The sequence below is a fragment of the Aquarana catesbeiana genome, linkage group LG05 (assembly GCF_042186555.1).
Source record: "Aquarana catesbeiana isolate 2022-GZ linkage group LG05, ASM4218655v1, whole genome shotgun sequence".
NCBI lineage: Eukaryota > Metazoa > Chordata > Amphibia > Anura > Ranidae > Aquarana > Aquarana catesbeiana.
Genome location: NC_133328.1, coordinates 54,836,358 through 54,861,887, shown reverse-complemented (window position 1 = coordinate 54,861,887; position 25,530 = coordinate 54,836,358). Strand labels below are relative to the sequence as shown.

Below are 25,530 nucleotides of genomic sequence, written 5' to 3'. Positions count from 1 at the left end.
GCCATGAGGAAAAAAACACTGCAGTTTTGGTTACTGAAGCCCCCCAATTCTCTTGTGAAGACTGAGGAGAGGAAATAATTCAATACCTTCGCCATCTCAATCCTTTGTAACCAGATTCCCTTCATTCTTTATGGGGCCAATATGGTCTGTCCGCCCTTTTTTACTGTTATATACTTAAGCTATTTCTTGGGATTTTTTTTATCTCCTCTGCTATGTGTCTTTCGTGTTCTTTCTCAACCACCCTAATTGCACCCTTACATTTCTTGTTGCATTCTTTGTAAAGTTTGAATGCTGATGATGATCCCTCAGCCTAGTATTTTTTGAAGGCCTTCTCCTTTACTTTTATATGCATGTTTGCATTGGAGTTAAGCCACCCAGGACTTTTGTTCGCTCTTTTAAATTTATTTCCCAATGGGATGCACTGGCTAATGCCCTTATTTAATATGCTCTTAAAGCAAACCCATCTCTCCTCCATGTTCTTCTTCTAGCAAGGTTCGTAGTATAGGGAAGTTGGCTCTTTTGAATTTCAGTGTCTTTGTATACCCCTTATGTTTTCTATTTGTGTGATTTATACTGAAGCTAATTGACCTGTGATCGCTGTTTCCTAAATTGGCCCGTATTTCCACATCCGTGACCAGGTCTGTATTGTTGGTAATCAGCAGGTCTAGTAACGCTTTGTTTCTAGTTGGCGCATCTACCATCTGACCCATTAAATTGTCCTGCAAGACATTTAGTAACTGGCAAGCCTTAGACGAATGCGCGGTTCCTTCCGCCCAGTCTATGGCTGGATAATTAAAATCCCCAGTATGACACTTCCCATCCTTGCCGCTAATCCAAATTGTGATAGGTCAGTCTCCCCCTCCTCCCTCAGGTTAGGGAGCCTATAGCATAATCCCAGTATTACTTTCCCCTTAGTTTCCTCCCTTTGGCGCTCTACCCATAAGGATTCCACTTCCTCCCTTGCTCCCTTAGTGATGTCATCTCTCACATTCACTTGTACATTATTCTTGATATACAGGCATACCCCTCCCCCTTTTTTACCCTCTCTATCCCTGCAATAAAGGGAATACCCTTGAATGGTTGACAGCCAACCATGAGAGCTGTTAAGCCAAGTCTCTGAAATTCCCACAAAATCAAAATCCTCCTCGTACAAACGTATCTCTAGTTCTCCCATCTTGTCCGCCAGACTCCTGGCATTGGTGAACATGCCACGTAGTTTGTATCGGTCACATATTGTCTTCTTATTGGGTGTTACGAGGTTGCAAATAGGACTTGTTACTATACTTATCTCGAGTTTATATGCTTTAGTCAACCTACCACTAATGCCCCCAATACTACCCTCTGGAATATGTTCCACGCTGACTATCTCTACCTCTGGACCCTCTCCCCCATCGCCTAGTTTAAAAGCCCCTCTAACTTTTCGGCCATCTTCACTCCCAGCAAATCTGCACTCCACTTGTTTACTTCCCTAATCTCCCTCTGCCTTTCTGGTGTGGCTCGAGGTACCGGTGGTATTAGCTCCTAAGTCCCTAAAATCGTTCTTTAGGACACTCCATCTTACTTTGACTTTGTCGCCAATGTACACCATGACAGCTGGGTCTTCCCTAGCCCCTCCCAGTAATCTGTCCACCAGATCTGTAATGTGCCGAACCCGAGCGCCCAGAAGACAGCATACAGTTCGGCGCTTCAGGTCTTTGTCACAGATTGCCCTCCCTGTCCTAAGAATTGAGTCCCCTAGCACCAGATCCTGTCTTTCCTTTCCTTTCCCTCTCCCCCCCAGATTGCCCTCCCTGTCCTAAGAATTAAGTCCCCTAGCACCAGATCCTGTCTTTCCTTCCCCCCCCCCCCACTGGAGGAGTTCTTCCCTTGGCAGCTAGGGGAGTCCCTCAGCTCCAGCAGTGCTGGTCCCTGACTGGTTTCACCAATGTCACTCAACAAGGCGTACTTATTGGGATGTTCCAGCCCAGGATCGGCCTCTCTGGCACTCTCCTCTCTACCCTTCCTGACTGTTACCCATCTACTCTTTTTTTTCCAGTGCCTGCACCTCTTTGCTTCCACCCGCCTCTGTGCTGGCCCCTGCATATCCCTCTATAGTGTGTACTTGTCTCAATTAGGAACACTGTCATTTCTGCCTGCTGTTTCAATCCTCTACTAACAATCACATTTTCCTGACAGCAAAAAAAAAAAAATGGTGACAGGGGAGGGATCTCCAGTTGATTGACAGGCTCAGCTCTTTCCTGTGTGCGGTGTAAACGGTGGTGTGTCCATTACATCCAATCAGCTATCAGAGCTGTCCTCACTGAGGTCTGCAAAGTATAATTTCACCTCTCCGCCCCTTTTTTTTTGACCGCTCAGACATCCTTTAAAAATTCTGGACTTTTTGGATTGGATGTAGAAAAACAGAAGCCTGCAGATAAACAGTTACATCTTATGTAGCAGGATTTGTTTAATCCCTGTGTATGACCTGAGGCCAGTCACTTCACTGTGTATATGTAAGGGTTTACAACTACTTTAAGCTTGTCATACACTGAGCAAATTTCAGATAGATCCTTATAAACTGACAGAAATTCGCTCAGTGGATCACCCCATCAGTCCAGCTTCATTCAGCAAAGGTCAATTATTCGATCAAATTTTGTCGAAGAAGCCTTCTGGAAAATTGTGGCCTAACAGTGAATTTATCCAATCGGATGTAGCCACTGTTCGGGCATTCTGATCGCTGTGACAATACAATAGTCCAGCAGGGGGATTCGTCCATCTACGCTATTACCCGACAGTGTACAGCCAGCATCGATTTAATGCAAACCGCATGTAAAAGATGACTAGTTTGATTTGAGCATTAATGAAACAACCCACTTCATCACCTCTTATGTTATGATACAGTAATTTCGGTATTACCTTGTTGGAATGGACTGGTAGCTGCGGCAGATCCCGTAGAATTCCTTGCACCAGCAGACTTGCGTCCTCTTTGCATGGAGTTGGGACTTGCAGTCTTCTTTGTTTTGCCCTCTGACGTGCGTGCTTCCAGTGCATCTTTCACACTTGAGGGATGTGCAGAAACCTCCTGGAAATTTGCATTTGTAAACCGCGCTGTTGTTTCCTCCAAACGCTTTACTGAGCTTGTGACAGAGTTGTTATTGTTGTTGGCGCTACTGGTATAGGCCTGAATGGTGGAGAGAAAAGATTGAATACATTTAAATATGCAATTAGGTTATAAAAAAAGGGATACAGGAAGTTCTATTCTTCTACTCTGTACTCATCCCTGTCTCATCTACAGCCTCAAGCTATACTGTAATCTATTTACCTACCAAGGACAGGTTTATCAAAAACAGATATTTCAATTTGTGGTGGATGCTAGAATTGTACCGTCTCCCCCCCGGGGTTTCTCATGGATAGATACAGGGGAATAAGTTCAGACTGCAAAGACATGGATTGGGGATGGGACATAGAATTTTTTTTGTCTGAAATTGCTGTGTCTCCTGCTGCACAGGGGTTGTGATTGCACGAAAGCTACCTAGATGCAGAAAGCAACACACTTATCATAAGGCTTTAAAGGAGCGAGGGCAAAATGTTTTTGTCAGGTCCTCTTAAAAGTAACCATGTCAGCCATTTTAGATATGTCAAGATTAAGCTCATCCTACTTGCTCTTAGCGCCACCCCTGTGAGATGCGCTGCTCAATGTACATTCTCAGCATGCCTAGGTGCCAGAATGAATGAGCTCCCATGTGTGGGAGTTAAGGCATTCTAGCCTGACCCACCTGGATGGTTGAAGATCCCAAACTTGGAAGACGACCATGTGAAAATGTCGGCGACAGTAAGGGAGTGAAGGGAGAGAAGTTTGGACCAAGGTTTTTTACCTTCATGTATTCTATGCATGAAGGTAAAAAAAAACTTCTGTGTGTAGCAGACCCCCCCCCTAATACTTACCTGAGCCCCATCTCAATCCAGCGCGATGTGCACAAGAGCAGCAGCTCTCCCAGGTCTTTTCCTCCTTGTTGTCTCCCGCTACTGTCAATCACAGCTAGTGGGCCCATGAGGAGAGAGTGGGGGAGGGGTGGGGCAGGGCAGGGCTGAGCTGCATTTTGTGTGTGTGAATGGACATGCAGAGCAGCGGCTCAGAAGCAAACCTGCTCGGGTGCCACCATAGCAAGCTGCAAGGAGCGCTTGCGGGGTACCCAAAAAGAGGAGGACCAGGGCTGCTCTGTGCAAAATCACTGCACAGAGCAGATAAGTATAACATGTTTGAGATTATATAATGGACAGAGCACAGGCAGCTGACCAGGACATAGCTTAGAAGTCGGACCCCTGTAATAAAGTGAAGATAAATCAAAGAGGGGAACAGAAAAAGGTCTTTCTGGTTAATAAAAAAGTAATTATGCATACCCTGTATTACAGAAACTTAGTTTTAAATGTTTAAAATGGCTGACAGATTCACTTCAATCCCCCAGGGGACCTCACTGTCAGTACACAATGTAAAAATAAATACAAAAATAAATAAAACAAAATAAAAGTGTCATCAATTTATTGTATATTTAAAACAAGTGAAGGGCACAGACTATTCTGCACTGTAGCTGGGATCTGAAATGACCTGTGCACCACTGTGAAATGCTGCAAATCCCTTGCACGATGCAGCATAGCTCATAACGGCTTAGAAGCCTTGAAAATCACTGGTTGTTAGGTTGCCACAGCAACAAAATGTTACTGGACAACAAAGAAAAATCCTGCTTGGCCAATTTAAAATTCACAGGAATATAGATGCAAAGAGTCTTGGAAACACACACATGGCTTGTTGCAAGTGCTGCAGTAGGACAGTAACTACAGGAGAACAGCACAGTCTGACTGCAATATGTTGCTGTCAAAGGTTATCTATCAAATGTAATTATATATATATATATATATATATATATATATATATATATATATATATATATATATATATAAATCTATCTATCTATAGTGCCTTGAAAAAGTATTCATAGGGTTGTTACCTGTCTCCTGTTCTATTCATCCTTGCCCTTGAACCTTGGCCATGGCTCTTAGAGCTGATCCAAACATTAATGGAATCCTATACGCAGAATGTTACAAGGTAAATATGTTTGCGGACGATGTTCTTTTGACCCTAACTAACCCAATTGTCTCCCTACCCTATCTACAATCCCTCCTGACCCGTTTTGCCGCCATCTCCGGGGCTCCAGATTAATCCCCACAAAACCACTGCGATGAACATCTCTCTTCCAAGCTCCCTGGTCGCACACCTCCAATCCTCCTTCCCATACTGCTGGTCCGGCTCTACCTTAGAATATTTGGGTGTTAAGTTGACCCCCACTTACTCCTCTCTTTTTTCAGCAAACTACTATCCCCTGTTGCGTACCATCACGGCGCTCATGGCATCCTGGCGGTTCCCCACCTTTTCTTGGATTGGCCACATCCATGCCATCAAGAGGACGGTCCTTCCGAAGATCCTACACTTTTTCCGGACTCTACCAGTTCGGAGCCTGCATTTTTCTTGCGTCTCCTCCAGAAAAGGCTTCTCTCCTTTATCTGGGCCAACAAGCGTCCCAGGGTTTTCTGCCTTACCCTGTATGCCCACAGACTTAGAGGTGGGCTTGGAGTCCCGAACATTGCCAAATACTATCAAGCTGCACAAATCTCCCAGCTTGCGATGCTCCAAGCTACCTCCGATATTCCATTCTGGGTTCTCCTGGAAATCCCTAACTGTGCACCAGTCCACATCTCTGCCCTCTTATAGCTCCCTCCTAAGATGCGCCCCCCCCCCCCCCCCACTCAGACCTATGATGGCCCATAGCCTAAAACTCTGGGACTTAAATCGGTACTCCAGTGGGCTCATGTCCCCATCCCTCCCGCTCCTTCCCCTCCTCAATAACCCACCGTTTCCCCCCGGCTTATAACAACCTCATATTTTCTCCTGGTGGCCAGCCCATGGATTCTCCCAGGTCCGTCATATTCTTGGGACTCGCACCTTCCCCTCCTGGGCTTCAATCCAAGAGGCTCATGAAGCTCCCCCAGTGGAATTCTTCCGCTATCTTCAATTACAACACTGGATCTCTTCTCTCAGATGCAATGATGCGTTTCCCTACCAGAAAACGGCCTTTAAGCACACGTGCCAACACTCTCCAGGATCTCTGGGTACCAGATCTTTGATTTACTCCTCCCTTAACTCAAGCGGAACTCCGACCTTCTTGTCTTATGTCCAAAACTGGGAGCGAGACTTATAACACATCGCGGACTGGAGCAAAGCCTGGTCTAATATTGCGAAATGCTTCTTTAACACGGCTACCCTAGAGGCAGCCTATAAGGTACTCCTGCGTTGGTACTGGGTTCCATCCCGTATTGCCAAATCAAACCCATCCTGCAGTGATAGATGCTTCAGGGGCTGTGGTCAGCGTGGAGACGAACTTCATATCTGGTGGTCTTGCCCCCGCCTAGTGGGATTCTGGTCGAGGGTATTCGGTCTTCTGTCCACTCTCTTCCATACATCTACCCGCAAGGATGCCAAATTGGCCTTACTCCACTGCCCAATCCCGGGCCTCTTTTCTTATCAGCAAAAACTGGCCACCTACTTGTTTATCGCTGCGAAGCGTACAATAGCTAGGGCCTGGAAGAAACCGGCTGTCTCGTTTGCGGAGGTGAAGAGCACCCCAAGGACTCATGATTAATGAGAAGATGTCTAGTATTCTCCATGATTCCCACGCCAAGTTCCTTAAGGTGTGGGGCCCATGGTGGTCCTACGCTCTTCCCACTTTGCACCCGACCAGCCTAGGCCTTGCTGCTTGACCTTCTCTACCCTCCCGACCTGGGAGAACCTTTTTCCTACCCAATCTTCCTGCGCTCTCTCTCGTTTTTTTCTATTTTTGTTCTTTGTCCGTAAGACCCTAATTTTAGTCTTATTTTCCAAAATTTTTGTGGACTACCCCACGCCTTAACCCCTGAGCAATTAAGCTCATTTACCTTATGTTGACCCCGGCCTTGGCCGGAGGGCTGTTGATGTTTGACAACTTCTACAATCAAATATGCTTTTAATGTGCATTATTAAGCTGTGCCATGATAAACTTTATGTTTATATCCCCTGCGTGGGATCATTACAGTTGTTCTGATCTCTCAAATATTTCAATTAAAAAAAATAAATAAAATAAAAAGATTGTACCGAAAAAGTATTCATACCCCTTGAAATTTTCCCCATTTTGTTATGTTACAACCAAAAACGTAAATGTATTTTATTGGGTTTTTTTGTGATAGACCAACACAAAGTGGCACATAATTGTTAAGTGGAAGGAAAATGATACATTTTTGAAACTTTTTTACAATATGTGAAAAAGTGGCGTACGTTTGTATTCATTCCACCCGAATCAATACATTGTAGAACCACCTTTCACTGCAATTAGTGTCTTTTTGGGAATGTCTCTACCAGCTTTGAACATCTAGAGAGTGACATTTTTGCCCATTCTTTGCAAAATAGCTCAAGCTCTGTCAGATTGGATGGAGAGCGTCTGAACAGCAATTTTCATGTATTGCCACAGATTCTCAATTGGATTTAGGTCTGGACTTTCACTGGGCCATGCTAACACATGAATATGCTTTGATCTAAACCATTCCATTGTAGCTCTGGCTGTATGTTTAGGGTCGTTGTCCTGTTAGAAGGTGAACCTCTGCTCCAGTCTCAAGTCTTTTGCAGACTAACACGTTTTCTTCTAAGATTGCACTGTATTTGGCTCCAACCATCTTCCTATCAACTCTGAACAGCTTCCCTGTCCCTGCTGAAGAAAAGCATCTCCACAACATGATGCTGCCACCACGTTTCACGTTGGGGAAGGTGTGTTCAAGGTGATGTGCAGCGTTAGTTTTCCGCAACACACAGTGTTTTGCTTTTAGGCCAAAAAGTTCAATTTTGGTCTCATCTGACCAGGGCACCTTCTTCCATGTTTGCAGTGTCCCCCCACATGGCTTCTTTGAAACGGAACTGGTGCTGGCTTTCTTTCAACAATTGCCTTATTCTTGCCCCTCCTCCATAAAAGCCAAATCTGTGGAGTGTACGACTAATATCTTTCCTGTCGACAGACTCTCCCACCTGAGCTGTGGATCTCTGCAGCTCCTCCAGAGTTACCATGGGCCTTTCGGCTGCTTCTCTGATTAATGCTCTCCTTGCCCGGCCTGTCAGTTGTGCTATACTCTCAATATTTGGACAATGAATCGAACAGTGCTCTACGAGATTTTCAAAGCTTGGGATATTTTTTTTTTAAAACCTACCACTGCTTTAAACTTCTCCACAACTTTATCCCTGACCTGTCTAGTGTGTTCCTTACCCTTCATGATGCTGTTTGTTCCCTAATGTTCTCCAACAAACCTCTGAGGGCTTCAACAGAACAGCTGTATTCATATGGGGATTAAATTACACAGGTGGACTCCATTTACTAATTAGGTGACTTTTGAAGGCAGTTGGTTCCACTAGACTTTAGTTAGGGGTATCAGAGTAAAGGTGGCTGAATACACATGCACGCCACACTTTTCAGATATTTATTTGTAAAAAAATTTGAAACCCATTCAATGACCTTCAAATGCAAAAACAATGACAGTCTCTGTAATTTGGAAATTGATTACATTGTAGGTCTTACAATGTAGTGCATAAGTCACACAATCCAATGCATTGCACCTTTTCCTAAATCCTTGTGAATATCTGGATGCAGCAAACAGTGGCAACATGTTGATTCATGTCCTTTAGAAAGCAAGTGCTCCTCAAGACAAGATAGAACCTTTTTATAAATGGAATGAAAGAACACTGGTTTAGGGTTGCAAAGGACCCCTTTATGGAAGTGTAACCCACGGTTGCGAACCATTGTGGGTTTCCCATAGTGCTTATGGGAAGTCATCACACTAACATTGTACCATCTACCATTAGAGTGATTGCTTCCCAATGACTGGTTCTCACTCCATCTCCCAAATTTTACAGCCGCGTATAACAAATCAAACCTCGGGGACCACCAAGTCATATTTTCCAAAACCATTCACATCATCACAGCGGAGAGGGATAAATGTATATGTCTTTTCAATGGCTTTAAACTAGTTAATATAACCATGACAGCAAAGTTAAAAAGTAACTCATCTAAGTTAAAATATAATACAATTAGCACCTCTAAAGACACATTATGGAAGTGTACAGCAATACTGGTTATGGTCAGTAGTGGACCAGGTGATAGCGATCATAAGAGTCAATAAAAGGGTAACCCTAGATTCGTTTAACCCCTCGGTTTCAGCATATTACACCATTTCCAAGTCATTTTTCAGTGCCATGATACTTTGACAATTACCTGGTCATGCAACGTGTACCCAGATTAATTCTGCATCAAGTTTGTTAGATAGAGATTTCTTCTTTTTTTAATTGTTTTGCTTATTTCTATTTGTTACAATATATAGGTGAAAATTATTTTTTTCTGGGGGGGGGGGGGTCTTGCTTTCAATTATAACACATATTATGTATTAGTCAAATGACAATGATCCCCCAGCTAGGACTGGTTGCTTTTGGTCACAGAGCTGTTAAAGAGGACTTTTGTGCACATCAGTATAAATAACCGGGAGTACACTTCTGTACTTATGTGAGCCAGTAAATGTGATGTATCAAGTGGTTTTGTATTTGTATGCAGTAAGCTGCCATTATTAACTAAGTATGTGCACCCCTGGATTTGCTGACATTTTACATAAATTCTTCAGCATGGACTGAAATGCCATTGGGGGTGAAATAAGTAGTTTGGCAGTATGTAAACACAGCCAGAATTTATATTTGTGATTGCTGTGACTGCTTCACAGTCATCACAAGGCACAGAGCCACTCTGATTGGCCATTTGGATTTTCCTGAGATTTGCGCTTTAAAAACAAGGACGTTTAGAGGTGTTAACTAAGAGTAACAGCTGCTCCCACCAGCTGTTTATTCACAGTGGCCACTCTAGAGGTTCGTTCGAAAAATAAAACTTCAAAAATAAATGATGAACAAAATATTTTATAATCTAATGCAGCCTTTTTCAACCAGGGTGAATTAAGGTTTCTTCAGGGGTGCCCAGGAAAAATGCCTACAAATTGATAAATTGTATACAAGCCTGCCTTTTTAGTTGCACAAAGCCACAGGTTTTCATTGAGAACCATTACAACTTTCTAGACACTGGCACTTTCCTCTGCCCCTCTCCCTCAGCACTGGAGTCACCTTAGCGGATTAATAGAGAAAAACTGAGGGAGAAGAGAAACATTGGAATACTAGTCCGTACCAGTTTGCAAAAGTGTATTTGCTTTGGAAGAATAAATCCCCCCTAACGTTGGGTGTCCTATGTGTGTGGATGTTGCTGCGTTATGAAAAAATATATTAGAATTGTTTTTTTTACATTTCAGAATGGGGTGCCTCAAGACTGTCCATAATTTTAAAAGGTGCCTTGACAGAAAAAGGTCGAGAAACACTAATCTAATGTTACTAAAAATCAGCTTCAACCTGCAGCCACCCGTGTTGTTTTTTTTCCTTTTTTCTTTAGGTTAATAAAAAAATTAAAGCATAATGACTGGGGTCATTCCTTGAGTTCCAAAAAGTTGTTACACTTTAAGGCCTCATACACACATTGCTCATCCAAATGCCGTTCCCCAACAGGAGAAAATCAGTGTTAAAAACTTGCATCAAGCATTTGGGCACTCATTTGTTTAGTTGGCTAGAATATAATTTTTTTTTTTTTCTGACAATTGATATTAAAGCGGAGTTCCACCCAAAAGTTGAACTTCCGCTCATTCGTCTCCGCCCCCCCGCATGCCACATTTGCCACCTTTCAGGGGGAGGGAGGTAACGGGTACCTGTTTTTGACAGGTCCATTTCCCCACTTCCGGAGACAGTGCTGCGGCAAAGCTCGCCCCATTCCTTCTTCCTCCGCCACCGGGCCAACTAAAAAAATGTAGCGCACTTTGCGCATGCGCAGTAGGGAGCCAGCTGTGAAGCCGAAAGGTTTCACTGCCAGGTTCCCTTACCGGCAATAGTGGCGGCTGCACCCGGCAGCCAATAGGGAGATTGCTGGATCCTCCCTGGACAGGTAAGTGTCCATATATTAAAAGTCAGCAGCTGCAGTATTTGTAGCTGCTGAATTATTTTTCGTGGGGTGGGCCGACCTCCGCTTTAAATGGATGCGCAAGTGCTAAAGCGCACCTAGCATTTAGCTGTGTTTACATGCATTTAGGCGCATCTGGCATTTTTTCTGCCCAAACACTCCTCTCCTGAGTAAGATTTTGGTGCATTCAGATTGCTTCCCCTAAATGCTTGTAAAAGCCTATGCATGCATGGACACCTAGGCTAATATACAGGGACCAAAAAAAAAAAACGGGCATTTGACAGCTGCAGCGTGCATCTGGCTTTATGCCCATGGGTGCCTAGGGAAGTACGATGTAAACTCAGGCATATTTTTCCTCCTTGGGAGCCAAAAGTGCTGCGTTTAGTCGCTCACAGAAATCAGTGGCTGTACGCAGGTATACGCTTGTACTAAAAAAAAAAACATGCATACAAACGGCTTATATTCCCGAACACAGACGATTTGTATCCAAGGTCGCACATCCGTATGCATGCATGTGTGTACAAAAGTACTGGTACACACCCCCATACAGCTATTGATTTCTATGGGCAGCTCTATGCTGCACTTTTTGCCCCTGGGCAGGGAAATATGCCGGAATGTTATGTTGAATGGCACCAGTCTCATGTGCATAAGGCCCAAAATTCAAGTAGCATGTTCTTACTTTTCTTTCTCAGGCCAATTTCACTGTGTGTCCCCTTCTACCAATAAATAATCAGTTAACATTTTCTTGCTAGTTTTGGAAGAATCTGCAAAAAGCAGTTTTATGGCAACCATGGTTTTAGATGATCTTTAAAGTGAAAGTTTAACTAAAGAAAAACAAAATCTGCAAACAGTTTTTTCTTTTTGTAATTTTAGAAGATGCATGCTATGGGGTGGGGACAGTCATTAAACAAATTTGCAGACATATAAGTAATTAGTCATAAATCAAGCTGCGTCTCCTTCAGCAATGTCTCTGTGATAGGTTTAGAGATCTGTGCATCTGTATTCCTGGGCAGACAAGTGCAACAGTTTGCAAAGTTTTGAGATCAATTTATTACTGAAAAGGAGATTGATTTTAACTTTAATTAGAGACACTATTAGGAAGTGGTCAGGGTCAGGTTTCATTCAGCTACAACACAACTTTTGAGCTGTTGAGGGTGGAATTACGGCTTAAACTATAACCTTGTAGTAAATCTGTAGCACAATCTGTCTCACTGTTGATGTTTAGGATTGCCTTCATGTGCGACAGAACTGATAAATATCCCCCTATGTATCCTATGCAATAAATTCTTTCTACCCGCCCGTTCGCAAAATTTGTAATCAGTGTATGTTCGACATGCCTCAGTGCCGTGATTAATTAACTCCTTTGTACATGTATTACGCCATCCCATGCCAGCCACTCAAGGTAAAAAATGCCAAACCCAGAAAAATTGCCTAGTGGATGTTGCATTGCTGGAGGGAAGACTCTAGTTACGCTTTAAGTAGTAAGCACGCAAATCCAGCTAACATTTATTTTATTTTTAACAGTTACAGAAACTGTTTTTTTTTTCAATTGGAAAAACAGGTTTAAACCATATAAAAAAAAAAAGTGAATATGATCATTACAGTGTTAACCACCTAATGTTACTAGCATATGGTGTTTTTCACTATAAATGCAACTTGAATTTCTGTGTTGTTGGGTTTGAACATTTCTAACATGGCAAAGAGAGGAGCCCACCAGCTCAGAGAGGGAAGGCAGGGCTCTATATATGACTAGAGTCCAACTGTAACGTGATTTTAAATATCTAGAAGGGAGATGGCAGAAAATATGTTGTGTTTTAAAGGTGCTGTATGTCCTTAAGGAAATTAGAGAAATATTCATCAGTGCAGGCAGGTGCTGTATACACACGCAAATATTGTGTGCTCATAAATTCCTGTTTGGAGTCTACAAACTGAAAATTACTATGGCAATCCTGCCACTAGGTGGCACATTCCTTTTGACCAGTTCATAGAATAAATACTGAACATATGGTGCTACAAAACACCTCCTCATATTCCCTGAACTGATATACATCAGCCTTACTAATGCAATTACACTTTTTCTAAACTAAAAAAGTCCCCTAATATACATCTAACTATAACGCTAGTGCTACACTGACAACTAAACTGCTTGCTACTGAGAGATTTAAAGTGGAACTATAGGCAAAATTAAAAAAAAAAAAAAAAGACATATATAATATCATTCGCATCAACAGTTTTTGTCTCTCTCAGCAGATGACCCATTGATGCTGCCTGTAAATCACCCCCCCCCCCCACTTCCTGCATTAGGGTGAAATTGTACAACAGAGTTCTTATTAATACTATTAAAATTAATACAGCGTTCTAGTACAGATAATATAATAATAATACATACAAAGTGTGTAGAAAAAAGAATGTAATGCAATGTATGTGAAGGTTTCTTTCGATATTTTTGTCCCGTAGATTCCTCCAATTACACGGTTTACCATGGATGATAGAATTTATTGGATTTCACTTGTTCAGCCCAAAGTCTGAAGTTAAACAACCTATGCATGTATGGCCAGCCTTACAGCACAAATCTGTGCAGTGCAAACTCCTTTTAGGGCCTGCTCATTCCCCCACACACATTAAATGTGATCGGTTAATCACTATACAGAGGACAGGAGAGGTCACCCACCTACAGCCTGAAAGCAGAGGGGGCCAGAAGAAGAGAATAAAAGGTTGCGGCTGACATACAGTGCCTTGCAAAAGTATTCACCCCCTTGGCATTTTTCATGTTTTGTTGCCTCACAACCTGGAATTAACATGGATTGTTTGAGGATTTGCATCATTTAATTTACAGAACATGCCCACAACTTTGAAGATGTTTTTTTTTTTTTTTTTTTATTGTGACGCAAACAAATAGGACAAAATAACAGAAAAAGTCAATGTGCATAACTATTCACCCCCCTAAAGTCAATACTTTGTAGAGCCACCTTTTGCGGCTATCACAGCTCCAAGTCGCTTTGGATAAGTCTCTATGAGCTTGCCACATCTTACCACGGGGATTTTTGCCCACTCCTCCTTGCAAAACTGCTCCAGCTCCTTCAAATTGGATGGTTTGCGCTTGTGAACAGCAATCTTTAAGTCTGACCACAGATTTTCTATTGGATTGAGGTCTGGGCTTTGACTAGGCCATTCCAACACATTTACATGTTTCCCCTTAAACCACTCAAGTGTTGCTTTAGCAGTGTGTTTGGGGTCATTGTCCTGCTGGAAGGTGAACCTCCGTCCTAGCCTCAAATCACACACAGAGTGGTACAGGTTTTGCTCAAGAATATCCCTGTATTTAGCACCATCCATCTTTCCCTCAACTCTGACCAGTTTCCCAGTCCCGACTGCTGAAAAACATCCCCAGAGCATGACGCTGCCACCACCGTGTTTCACTGTGGGGATGGTGTTCTTTGGGTGATGTGATGTGTTGGGTTTGCGCCAGACATAGCGTTTTCTTTGATGGCAAAAAAGGTCAATTTTAGTCTCAGACCAGAGCACCTTCCTCCATACATTTTGGGAGTCTCCCGCATGCCTTTTTGCAAACTCAAAATGTGCCATTTTTTTTTTGTTGAAAGTAATGGCTTTCTTCTGGCCACTCTGTCATAAAGCCCAACTCTATGGAGCGTACGGCTTATTGTCGTCCTATGTACAGATACTCCAGTCTCTGCTGTGGAACTCTGCAGCTCCTCCAGGGTTACCTTAGGTCTCTGTGCTGCCTCTCTGATTAATGTTCTCCTTGCCCGGTCTGTGAGTTTTGGTGTGCGGCCGTCTCTTGGCAGGTTTGCTGTTGTGCCAGGTTCTTTCCATCTAGTTATGATAGATTTGATGGTGCTCCTAGGGATCATCAAAGATTTGGATATTTTTTTATAACCTAACCTTGACTTGTACTTCTCAACAACATTGTCCCTTACTTGTTTGGAGAGTTCCTTGGTCTTCATGGCAGTGTTTGGTTAGTGGTGCCTCTTGCTTAGGTGTTGCAGCCTCTGGGGCCTTTCAAAAAGGTGTGTATATGTAATGACAGATCATGTGACACTTAGATTGCACACAGGTGGACATCATTTCCCTAATTATGTGACTTCTGAAGGTAATTGGTTGCACCAGAGCATTTTATGGGCTTCATAACAAAGGGGGTGAATACATACGCACATGCCAATTATCAGTTTTTTATTTCTGAAAAATAGTTTTATCTATATATTTTTCTATTTTAATTCACCAAATTAAACTATTGTGTTCTGATCCATCACATATAATTCAGATTAAAAAAACATCGAACTAAAGGCTGTAATGTAACAAAATAGGTAAAAAGCCAAGGGGAGTGAATACATGCAAGGCACTGTATCTAACATACATACTTAGGGAAGCTGCTAGAAATCATGGGGGGCCCGTTCAGCCTACCTGACAGGGCTATTCCCAGATCTCAGGACATGGTGTTCCCAGAACAACAGGATACAGGCAAAGCAGCTCTACAGATATGCCAGGATTTAAGGAGAGACTGGGCCTCTTTATATATTTGAAAGGTCATTTGTGACACAGGTACACCTAAATCAGAACAAGATTTCTAAAATATTTTGTAAGCAAATCAATAATACAGCAAACAGCATAAAACAAGGTTACAGACACAGGACTGGCAGACACGGCAATGACCGTAATTTGTACGGATCAATTACCATCATTACATTATAACAGGCTCAATCAATAAAAACATTCAACATGCCTTGCTAATTACACCGAGGTGATAGAGAGTAAGGAAGAGGAACATCACACATACTGACACACTGAAGACATTACAGGCGGCTCCTTCCAATTATTTACCAATTATAATCATGCTTCTCATTCTGCAAAAGACCACTATTAGCTTTATTGCTCCTCATCTACGTACATTTATGTACTGGAGAGGCTACATACACAATATATGTATGATGAAACCACTACATACACATAAAATGCATACATGAGAGTGGTTTTACTTTCCAAACGATCCATATTTCTGTCCATCCAGTCATCAGATTTAAACAGCCATGTCACACAGCACAGTCCTCTATGGCAGGGCAGTAGACCTGATTTTATTGGGCTGCAGAAACCCTGTGCGAAGGGCGCACTCCCAGAACTACTGCCACTAGTGTTCTCCCTCTTTCAAGACCTGTGCATGCGTGGTGCATGAGCTCTCCCTCCTGTGGCAGAAGTGCTGAGCTCAGCGGCAGTGATGTCAGGGGGAGCACTGCACATGTGCAAGTCTTTAGAGAGGGTGAGAGTTCATTCTGGTGTTGCTGGAAGCCCGTCCAACATTCAAGATATCACAGATCACAGGCAGAACAGCGCTGATCTCTCCCTCTAGTCGTTTTTCAGCCAGTTTATAGGTAAACCCCAATGAGCCTACAGGTATGGCAGTTAAAAATAACTCCAAGTTTTAAAGCTACAGTGTTTTTAAAAATACCAGGGTCCTTTGACTGCATAGTGCATTTTATTACAATGCTGAATTTAGCCTTTATATATTTTTATAATTTACTTAGCATACACTATCTCTTCACTATAGGAAGGAATCAGGTTTTCTTGGGTGTGCTGGCAGTAATCAGGCAAATAAAACCCAACCGACTGGTTGTACTGAAGTCCATCAATGTATCAGCTTCAGTACAAGCAGCCTGCCCACAGACAAAATAAAATGTATCCGTTTCCTGCTGAACTGACTGAATTTCGATCCATCTATGGCCGACTTAAGGGTTCTTTCACACTGGCAATAATGCTTGGTGGATCACTTTTCAGAGGTTGGCATAGCAGCAGCTGTTCAGGAGGCACTATTGCCATTTTGTTTACTGCAACTTTACATTACAGGACTGTCAAACTCTGCAGCCCAACTGCAGTGGACTGTCCCTTGGCGTTCTCTTGTCCAATTCAGGGTTATGGTTCCTGCTCTGGGGAGGTCAGAGGACCATAGACTGCTACAGTATAGGGGAGAAGGGGCTTCAGACACTGGTCTAACAGCACAGAAGAGTCTGCAGGACAAGAAGATTCGGTAAGTAAAATGGCTCTACCTGGTTCTCTAGGTGTAAATGTGCAGTTAACCCCACTAAAAGGGAAGACTTTTAGTTCTCTTAGAGGTCAAACTTAATGTCAAATGGGTGTTAAAGTCTCACTAAACCCAAACTGAAAAAAAAAAACAAAAAAAAAAACAATTTTCAATCCCTTCATAGACAGCTGTCTCCCCTGTAAGTGCAGCGTCACAAAGCACACCTAGAAAAAAGATTCTAATCTTCCCTGCTCCAACTTCCATTATGAGGGTGGCTGTACTCGCTCTATATGGTCCTACTGTATAGACTACAGCAAATATGTGCTGGCTACCAGCGCCAGCACGGAAAAACCACCTAAAAATATTACCGCCACTCCCAGGCTTCAGAACTGTGCAGTACAACTGGCTGGGAGTACAGAATACCGAGAAGTGTAATTTGTAAACCGGTGCATGTGACCACAATGTATACAGTACATGCACTGCTCATACCCACAAACCAGAAGCTAATGGAGAAGTACAGCCAAAGCTCATTTGGCTGTACTTCTCCTGTGGCTCACAGTTGGTTCTGTACTCCTGTGACCCGTTTTCAGCAGACAGCGGCTGAGGCTCACTGAGTCCTGAGTTGGTCCAGGCTCAAGCAAGATTTCGACAATGGAGTCAGGATCCGCCCACATGCCTGGATCGGCACCCGACTCAGAGGGACAGGAGTGGCTTCTGAGAGCCTAAGATAGCCACTCCTGCCCCTTCCACAGCTCAGCGCTCCAGTCAGTTGGGGGGGGGGGGGTTGGGGCAGAGAAACAGTGACTAACAGTCATCAGCTCTCTGCTCACAGAGCCCTGAGAACCGAGCGATCGGCGGTGTTATATCTGGCAGGGGACCAATGCTGCATCCACCTAGATAAGTATGATTGTGAAAGAAAAAATAAAAAAAACCTACTTCTCTTGTAAAGTGGTTCTAAAAAGAGTCCTAGACAGCAAAGTCCCCAAGTTCAGTCACCAGCTCTCTGCTCACAGAGCCCTGAGAACCGAGCGATCAGCGGTGTTAGATCCAGCGGGGGACCGATGCTGCATCCACCTAGATAAGTAGGATTGTGAAAGAAAAAATAAAAAACGACTACTCTTGTAATGTGGTTCTAAAAAAAAAAAAAAAAAAAAGTCCTACACAGCAAAGTCCCAGGGTTCAGTGGGCGGGAGCCATTGGCTGCTGCTGTTGTCAATCACATTTTGTAAGGAGGAAGTGGGGGGGTTGGATAGAGGTCAAGCACTGCTGTTGTGTGTCTATGGACACACAGCCTGGCATAGGGGAGAGCCCACACATGAGCCCCCATAGAAAGCCGCTTGGTATGGTGGTGCACACAGAAGAGGTGGTGCCTAGAGCACTGGAGGGGGACCCCAGAAGAGGTTCAGGGCCACTCTGCAAAGAGCTAATAAGTATAACAAGTTTTATTATTTTAGAGAAAAAAAATAAAAAACAACATTTATAAAGGGTCCATACATACTAGGCAGCATAAAAAAAATAGTAGAACTGCTGACAGAAAAAAAAAAAGCTTAAAAACACTCCTATGGAGCATATTGTACACACGTTTTTTGCACGTTTGCATTAGGCTAACGGGGCTGCTTCTACAGGATGAAAGAAAAAATGTCAAACACCCGTATAAACAGCACTTTTAATGCTCAGTGTGCAGAGGCTGAAAGGAAAAGAGATTCTGCCAAGGGTGTACCCTAGCACAGGTATGCGCTAGTAATTTTAACATTTTATTATACTGCATTAGTGGTTTCGTTCTTATTCCTGAAATAAAAGAGAAGTCAGAACGCAGCAGGAAGATGGCATAAAATGCTGCATCTAGTTCTTCTCTTACCACATTTATTTACTGGGCTGACAGCACAGCTCAGCCTGAACAGAATAAGCAATGCTACTCATAGAAGCAAGTTTTTTTTTTTTTTCCTGGTTCAGATCTTGCAAAGACACACAGGTCCCTTATCATTCTCGCCAAATGTTCCTGTTAAAGGCATGTGGTAAACCCATGTGAGGGAAAGAAACTGGTTCAAAAAAGGTCACCTACAGTATGAAGACAACAGGTGCACTTCAAAGCTTTCAGCGCCATACTTTAAGGGTCAATGATTTTCTCATAGAAGACTCCTACCAAATCAAAGAGAACATGTTACAGTCACAAAATCACTTCAAGTACTTTGACAATCTATTTAGGGCCTCTTTACCTTTAGTGCTCAATGCATGACTGCACTGTATAGCCTCCACCAGCATGACTGACGCTGTCCCACAAAACCAAATAGCAACAAAGAAAAAAGTCACCTATAAAAGGAATGTCCTTGTATACACAAGCCAACGTACCATATAGAATTCTTCTTCTTCGCTTTCTTTCTTCACTCACTCCAAAATTTCATCACAATCTACCGATGACCTCGGCTGCTAAAGGAACGTGACTTTTGACCAACGAGATTATTTTGTTTACATCTATTGAAAAGAAATTCCTAGTCGAGGCCCACAACCTCTAGCCTGTGGTTTTATTTTCAGTTGGTGTTTTTGTATGGCCCTTTGTGCCTGCAGATGTTCCAATATCTTGTTCCCTGCAGACACAGGTGTGCAGAATACACTGAAAACCCATAGGAGTTTCATTTCTTCACAAGCCACTTAACATAGCTGACCACCCAGCAAACCATAAGCCAGGATTAGGCTGGGCTTTGAGAAGCGTTAGAAAAGGAAATAAACTGTTTTGCTGCAAGTTTTCTGTTTATGAATTTCCTCAAAATGTCACCAGAAGTTTTAATTTATTACCAAACCCAGGACCCTGCATTCACAATATCTATCTCCCACAGTACACAGAACATGGAATTGTAATTATTTTGGTAAATATGAACTACTAAATATCTCATCAGTATATAGCAGGCTTATGCTTTCTATCAGTGTCCAGCCGAGCACTGGTTAAAGTTTGTAGGAGGAGTTTTCATTCTTCTCTGACTGTCCTATGAGGCTGATGGAGAAACAAAATTAGTGCAGCGCATAAATAACAGTCTATATAGAAAAAGGAGAGAATCCCTTGTGGCTTGGTGATTTCCTATAGTGTTCAGTTTTGAGTTCTTGAGTTTGCGCTGATTGTCCCCCCTTTTTATATATGTCCTATGAGGCTGCAGGACCCCTGACCCTGGACAGTGCTGATTGGCCATGTGCTGATCACATGCACATTCCCAAGAAAAAAGAAAAAAAAAAAAAACTCGAGCAAAACACACCTAACTGAGCATGTGCAGATTGCCCCCAAGGCTCTGTACTATTAGGAGATGGATTGGGAACCGTGGAAGAAGTGGAGGATCAGAGAAGACAGGATCAAACAGCCCTTTACACAATGCAGGGGATTAATCCCTTAAGTTCCTCAGTGAGTATAACAAGCATGCTTTACTGCATATACAGACTGATTTTACTGTTGTGAATTTAGTAACAGTTTAACCGCTTCAGCCCCGGAAGAATTTACCCCCTTCCTGACCAGAGCACTTTTTGCGATTCGGCACTGCGTCGCTTCAACTGACAATTGCGCGGTCGTGCGACGTAGATCCCAAACAAAACTGACATCCTTTTTTCCCCACAAATAGAGCTCTTTTTTGGTGGTATTTGATCACCTCTGCGGTTTTTATTTTTTGCGCTTTTTGCACAAAAAAATAGCGACAATTTTGAAAAAAAAAAAAACGCATTATTTTTTACTTTTTGCTATAATAAATATCCCCCAAAAAATATTTAAAAAAACATTTTTTTCCTCAGTTTAGGCCAATACGTATTCGTCTACATATTTTTGGTAAAAAAAAAAAAAATTCGCAATAAGCGTTTATTGATTGGTTTGCGCAAAAGTTATAGCGTTTAAAAAAGGGGATAGTTTTATGGCATTTATTATTATTTTTTTTTTTTTTTTTTACTAGTAATGGCGGCAATCAGCGATTTTTATTGTGACTGCGACATTATGGCGGACACATCGGACATTTTTGACACATTTTTGGGAACATTGTCGTTTATACAGCAATCAGTGCTATGCAAATGCACTGATTCCTGTGTAAATGACACTGGCAGTGAAGGGGTTAACCACTAGGGGGCTAGGGAGGGTTAAGTATGTCCTGGGGTGTGTTACTAACTGTGGGGGGGGCATGGCTACTTGTGACACGTCACTGATCTCTGCTCCCGATCACAGGGAGCAGAGATCAGTGACACTGTCACTAGGCAGAACGGGGAGATGCTGTTTACATTAGCATCTCCTCGTTCGTTCGTCCTCTCTGTGAGGCGATCGCGGGTATCCCCACAGCGATCGAGTCCGTGGGACCCGCGACCCAACTCACGGAGCTCCCGGCGCGCGCACGCAATGGCACAGCGGCAAATTCAAAAGGGACGTACGGGTACGCCCATTTGCCCAGCCGTCCCATTCTGCCGACGTACATCGCCGTGCGCCGGTCGGGAAGTGGTTAAAAGAGAAGCATGGAGTTTTTTTTTTTTTTTTTTTAAGAATCATACTTACCTAGGTGGATGCAGCATTTGTCCCCCGCCGGCTCTAACACTGAGAACTGAGCGATCAAACACCACCGATAGCTCGATTCTCACAGCTTCCATAGCAGAGAGTTGGTGACTGTCAGTCACTGCTCCCTGCCCCCCCCCCCCCCCCCTCGCTCACTGGAGCACTGGGCTGTGAATGAGGCAGGAGCGGTCGGCTCAGGCTCTTAGCAGCTTGATGAGAGGCTGAGCCGGGTTCCGGTCCAGGCATGTGGGTGGATCCCGACTTCATTGTTGCGATCTTGCCCGAGCCTGGATCGGCTCTGTGACATCAGCCGACAGCAGGCTTCAGCCCGTTCTCTGCTGAAAACGGGTCACAGGAGTGACCCACAGGAGTGTGATCCACAGAAGTACAGCCAAGGAGCTTTGGCTGTACTTCTCCTTTAAGTTTAGGTAAATAAAGAAAAAAAATCAGCACAAGGACCAGTACTTACTTACACCTAGTGTGATGAGTCCCCTGTGCTAGTGCCAGGTGCTCTAGTTAAAATCTTTCCCCCCCCACCATAGACATAATTTTCTAATTGTGATGGAGTTCATACAAGAGTCGGACATGTCATAGGCACACGTCAAGTGTATCGACTATGCACACCCTTTCTGCCACCTGCCTCCATTCACAGAAGCTGTACTATAGCTTCCACAAATGAAAAGTGATCTACGAATGGAGGAGGTGTACCTTTCATTCATCCGCTTGTCCCCCATTCATAGATCACTTTTTCATAGACAACTGTAATAAAAGCCAAATCCATACTTATCACACCGAATCATGATCCAGTGCTGGCACCATGTGACCTGACCCAAGCACCACTACATTGACACGTTTCGGGGGACGCACCCTCTTCCTCAAAGCTCTGAGGAAAGTTTGAGAGTATGCATTTCTGATTGAAAAAAAGTGATAAAAATTTAATTTGGGTACAGTGTTGCATGATCTCAAAATTGTCATTCAAAGTGCGACAGCGCTGAAAGCTGAAAATTGGCCTGGGCAGGATGGGGGTTATACTAATCAGTAGGCAAAAAAACCTGGCTCCTAACTTTTTTAGCTGGCTCCTAGATTCAAAGCAAATTTATCAAGCCCTGGGCTAAGGGGTTTCCCATTTTTTAGGGCTTAAAGCGGAGTTCCGCTTAAAAAAAAAAAAATTAAAAGTCAGCGGCTACAAGTACTGCAGCTGCTGACTTTTAATAATTGGACACTTACCTGTCCCGGGGTCCAGCGATGCGGGGGATCGAAGCCACGCTCGTCTCCCCCTCCGCTCGACGGCGCCGGCATTGTAACCCATAGCGTATGCGCAAGCGGCGCCGCACGCCGTGATTGGCCACACAATCTGAAACCTGTGACGTGTCCCAGATGATTGACAAGAGGGAGGGGGCAGAGCTGATCTCCCTTTCTGTGCCGAGGGAAGTGACGTTAAGAGCCCAGGCGCTGAAGGAGGCAGACTATGAGGGACCCCCTAGCAACAGGCATTTAGAGGTGAGTAAAAAAAAAAAAAAAAAAAAATTCTCCAAATGTTTTTTTTTTTTTATGCACATAAATTACTTTTTTTTTTGGGTGGAACTCCACTTTAACAGTGTATGTAAACAGTAATAAACAGTGTATGTAAATGATATAAAACGTAAATACCGGTTATTATTTAGATACAATATCCTCGCAACATAAAGAAATCTAACCGATCCATCCAAAGCATGAAAAAAAAAAAAAAAAATAGCTGAAGTTCAGCTTAGGCTAGGTTCCCGTCTTGTGGTGTTGGGAAGGTGTGCAAAATCGCTCACTTTCCTGACACCTACAGAGACACATTGCCCTTTAGCAGACACGCAGTGCCACCATTAATTGTTAATGGCATCTGCCAACGCATTTGTTTCTGCATGCGCCAAACCACATAGTGCCACAGCTCCATCCAGTTAGTCCGATGTGATTCTGAAAAAGGGTCAGAGGTTTTTTGTGCATAGGGCAGCCCATTGAAATGAATGTGCTGCCCTACAAGTGTTATGCAGAAATGCATGTGTGATCCATCACACCTCCATGGTGTGAATGGAGCCTTAAAGTTTCACAATTCATTGCTCTGGTAACTGTCAAGGGTGCACACAGTGCAATAGTGGCAGCAAACTGTTTTTTAGGATTCATAAAGAACGGAAAAAAATCTTTGTGCAAAATCTGGCTGCAGTTTACAAACAAATACACACAAATTCTACTTAAAATGTAAGTTTTCAAGGGGCAGAATATTAAAGAAGGGGGAATCTAGAAGATAAAAAAAAACTAATATTTATGAGCACTTATTACTGACCTCAGGTACTCACAAGTGGTCAGAAGATGCAAACCATGAAAGATTGGTGCATACAAATAAACACAAGCATTAGCAAGAATGTATATTTGAGGCAAGTAATCAGGGCTGCTTGCAACAACTACATCAGCCAAACATGCAAGGTTTGGTTGGTCAGATCAACAATCCTCATCTTATATTTATTAGTACTACAAAGCTTACACTTCGAAACTTCAACTGCTCCCCTCGTTTGTGAAAAAGCAGCACATTTTCCAAAAAAAACCCCAAAACACTGCAGGTTGTAATAGGTGAAATCCCACTATAATCCTGCTATAGTGCTAGGTACGTAGACGATTTATACGGAAATGTCACAGACTAAGCTTTGTCTCATTAGCGTCCTGTAGAGTAGCCCTGCTCACCTTTTCAGTAGTCACAGTCAGAGAAGGGACTAATGATGCCAAAGGCTCCATTTGCTTTCTGGATTTCTGTCTGTGCTTTTCTTTTTCCTTATGCTTCTGAAATAAAGAAAAATTAAGTCACTTTTACATTAAGGTTTAGAGAAAAAGTTTGCTTTGCCATACTTGAACAATTAGAGCAAAAAGAAATAATTACACTGAAAGACTCATTATCTAGCATATCATGTGATCTTACATAATAAAATATAATAATAAAAAGAAAAACAAACACATAGATGGCTAATGATCACTTTGCAGTGATTTTATAGGTTTCCAGTGTAATGCCCCGTACACACGGTCGGATTTTCCGATGAAAAATGTTCGATCAGAGCGTGTTGTCGGAAATTCCGACTGTGTGTGGGCTCCATCGGACATTTTCCATCGGATTTTCCGACACACAAAGTTGGAGAGCAGGAGATAAAATTTTCCGATCGCGTGTACGCAAATCTGACGGACAAAGTGCCACGCATGCTCAGAATAAATAAAGAGATGAAAGCTATTGGCCACTGCCCCGTTTATAGTCCCGACGTACGTGTTTTACGTCACCGCATTCAGAACGATCGGATTTTCCGACAACTTTGTGTGACCGTGTGTATGCAAGACAAGTTTGAGCCAACATCCGTCAGAAAAAATCCTAGGATTTTGTTGTCTGAATGTCCGAACAAAGTCCGACCGTGTGTACGGGGCATAAGTCTTGAATTTCTAAACTGCACAAGGCTTTTCATGTTGTAGTGTGCAACTGCCTTATAGCCTACTCGAAAAACGATGTAGGCCATTAGCTCTTTCAAGAACAAACTCGTGGAAAAAATGTAAAAGGGTCAAAGAAAGTAGATGCCCCTTTAATCAAGTTTAGAAATACATATGTAAAATTTCTAGGAACTTCATATCGTTATATACAAGCTGCAGTTACATGTTATCAGTTTATTAGAGGGCATTACCAAAACTACTAAACAAAAACGCCTGCAAAATTATTCTTCTGAACAGCTACTTTATATCCATCAAGCTTTGCAATTCTGAAAACATACATATCAAATGATCATATATACCGTAAGTATATATAAATATTCATAGGATGTGTAAATTCACAAAATGTACTTATCCAAAGAAGTATTAATTAAACTTACTTGTTTTACTTAAGAAATGATGTACTATTAATTTGCAAAAAA

The 25,530-nt window shown here is 42.8% G+C and overlaps 1 protein-coding gene across 6 annotated transcripts in view; it reads right to left on the bottom strand.

The window, feature by feature from the left end:
- Positions 1 to 25,530, bottom strand: part of MLLT10 (MLLT10 histone lysine methyltransferase DOT1L cofactor) — a 294,670-nt gene that overhangs the window by 141,725 nt on the left and 127,415 nt on the right. For 5 of the 6 annotated variants that reach the window (XM_073629758.1, XM_073629760.1, XM_073629754.1 and 2 more), the window contains 2 exons: positions 24,329 to 24,424; positions 2,896 to 3,160 (listed from right to left, as the gene is read on the bottom strand). In XM_073629758.1, coding sequence (XP_073485859.1) covers positions 2,896 to 3,160; positions 24,329 to 24,424 — 361 coding nt within the window. The remainder of the gene's footprint in view (positions 1 to 2,895; positions 3,161 to 24,328; positions 24,425 to 25,530) is intronic. The other variant, XM_073629757.1, reaches the window with a different exon arrangement.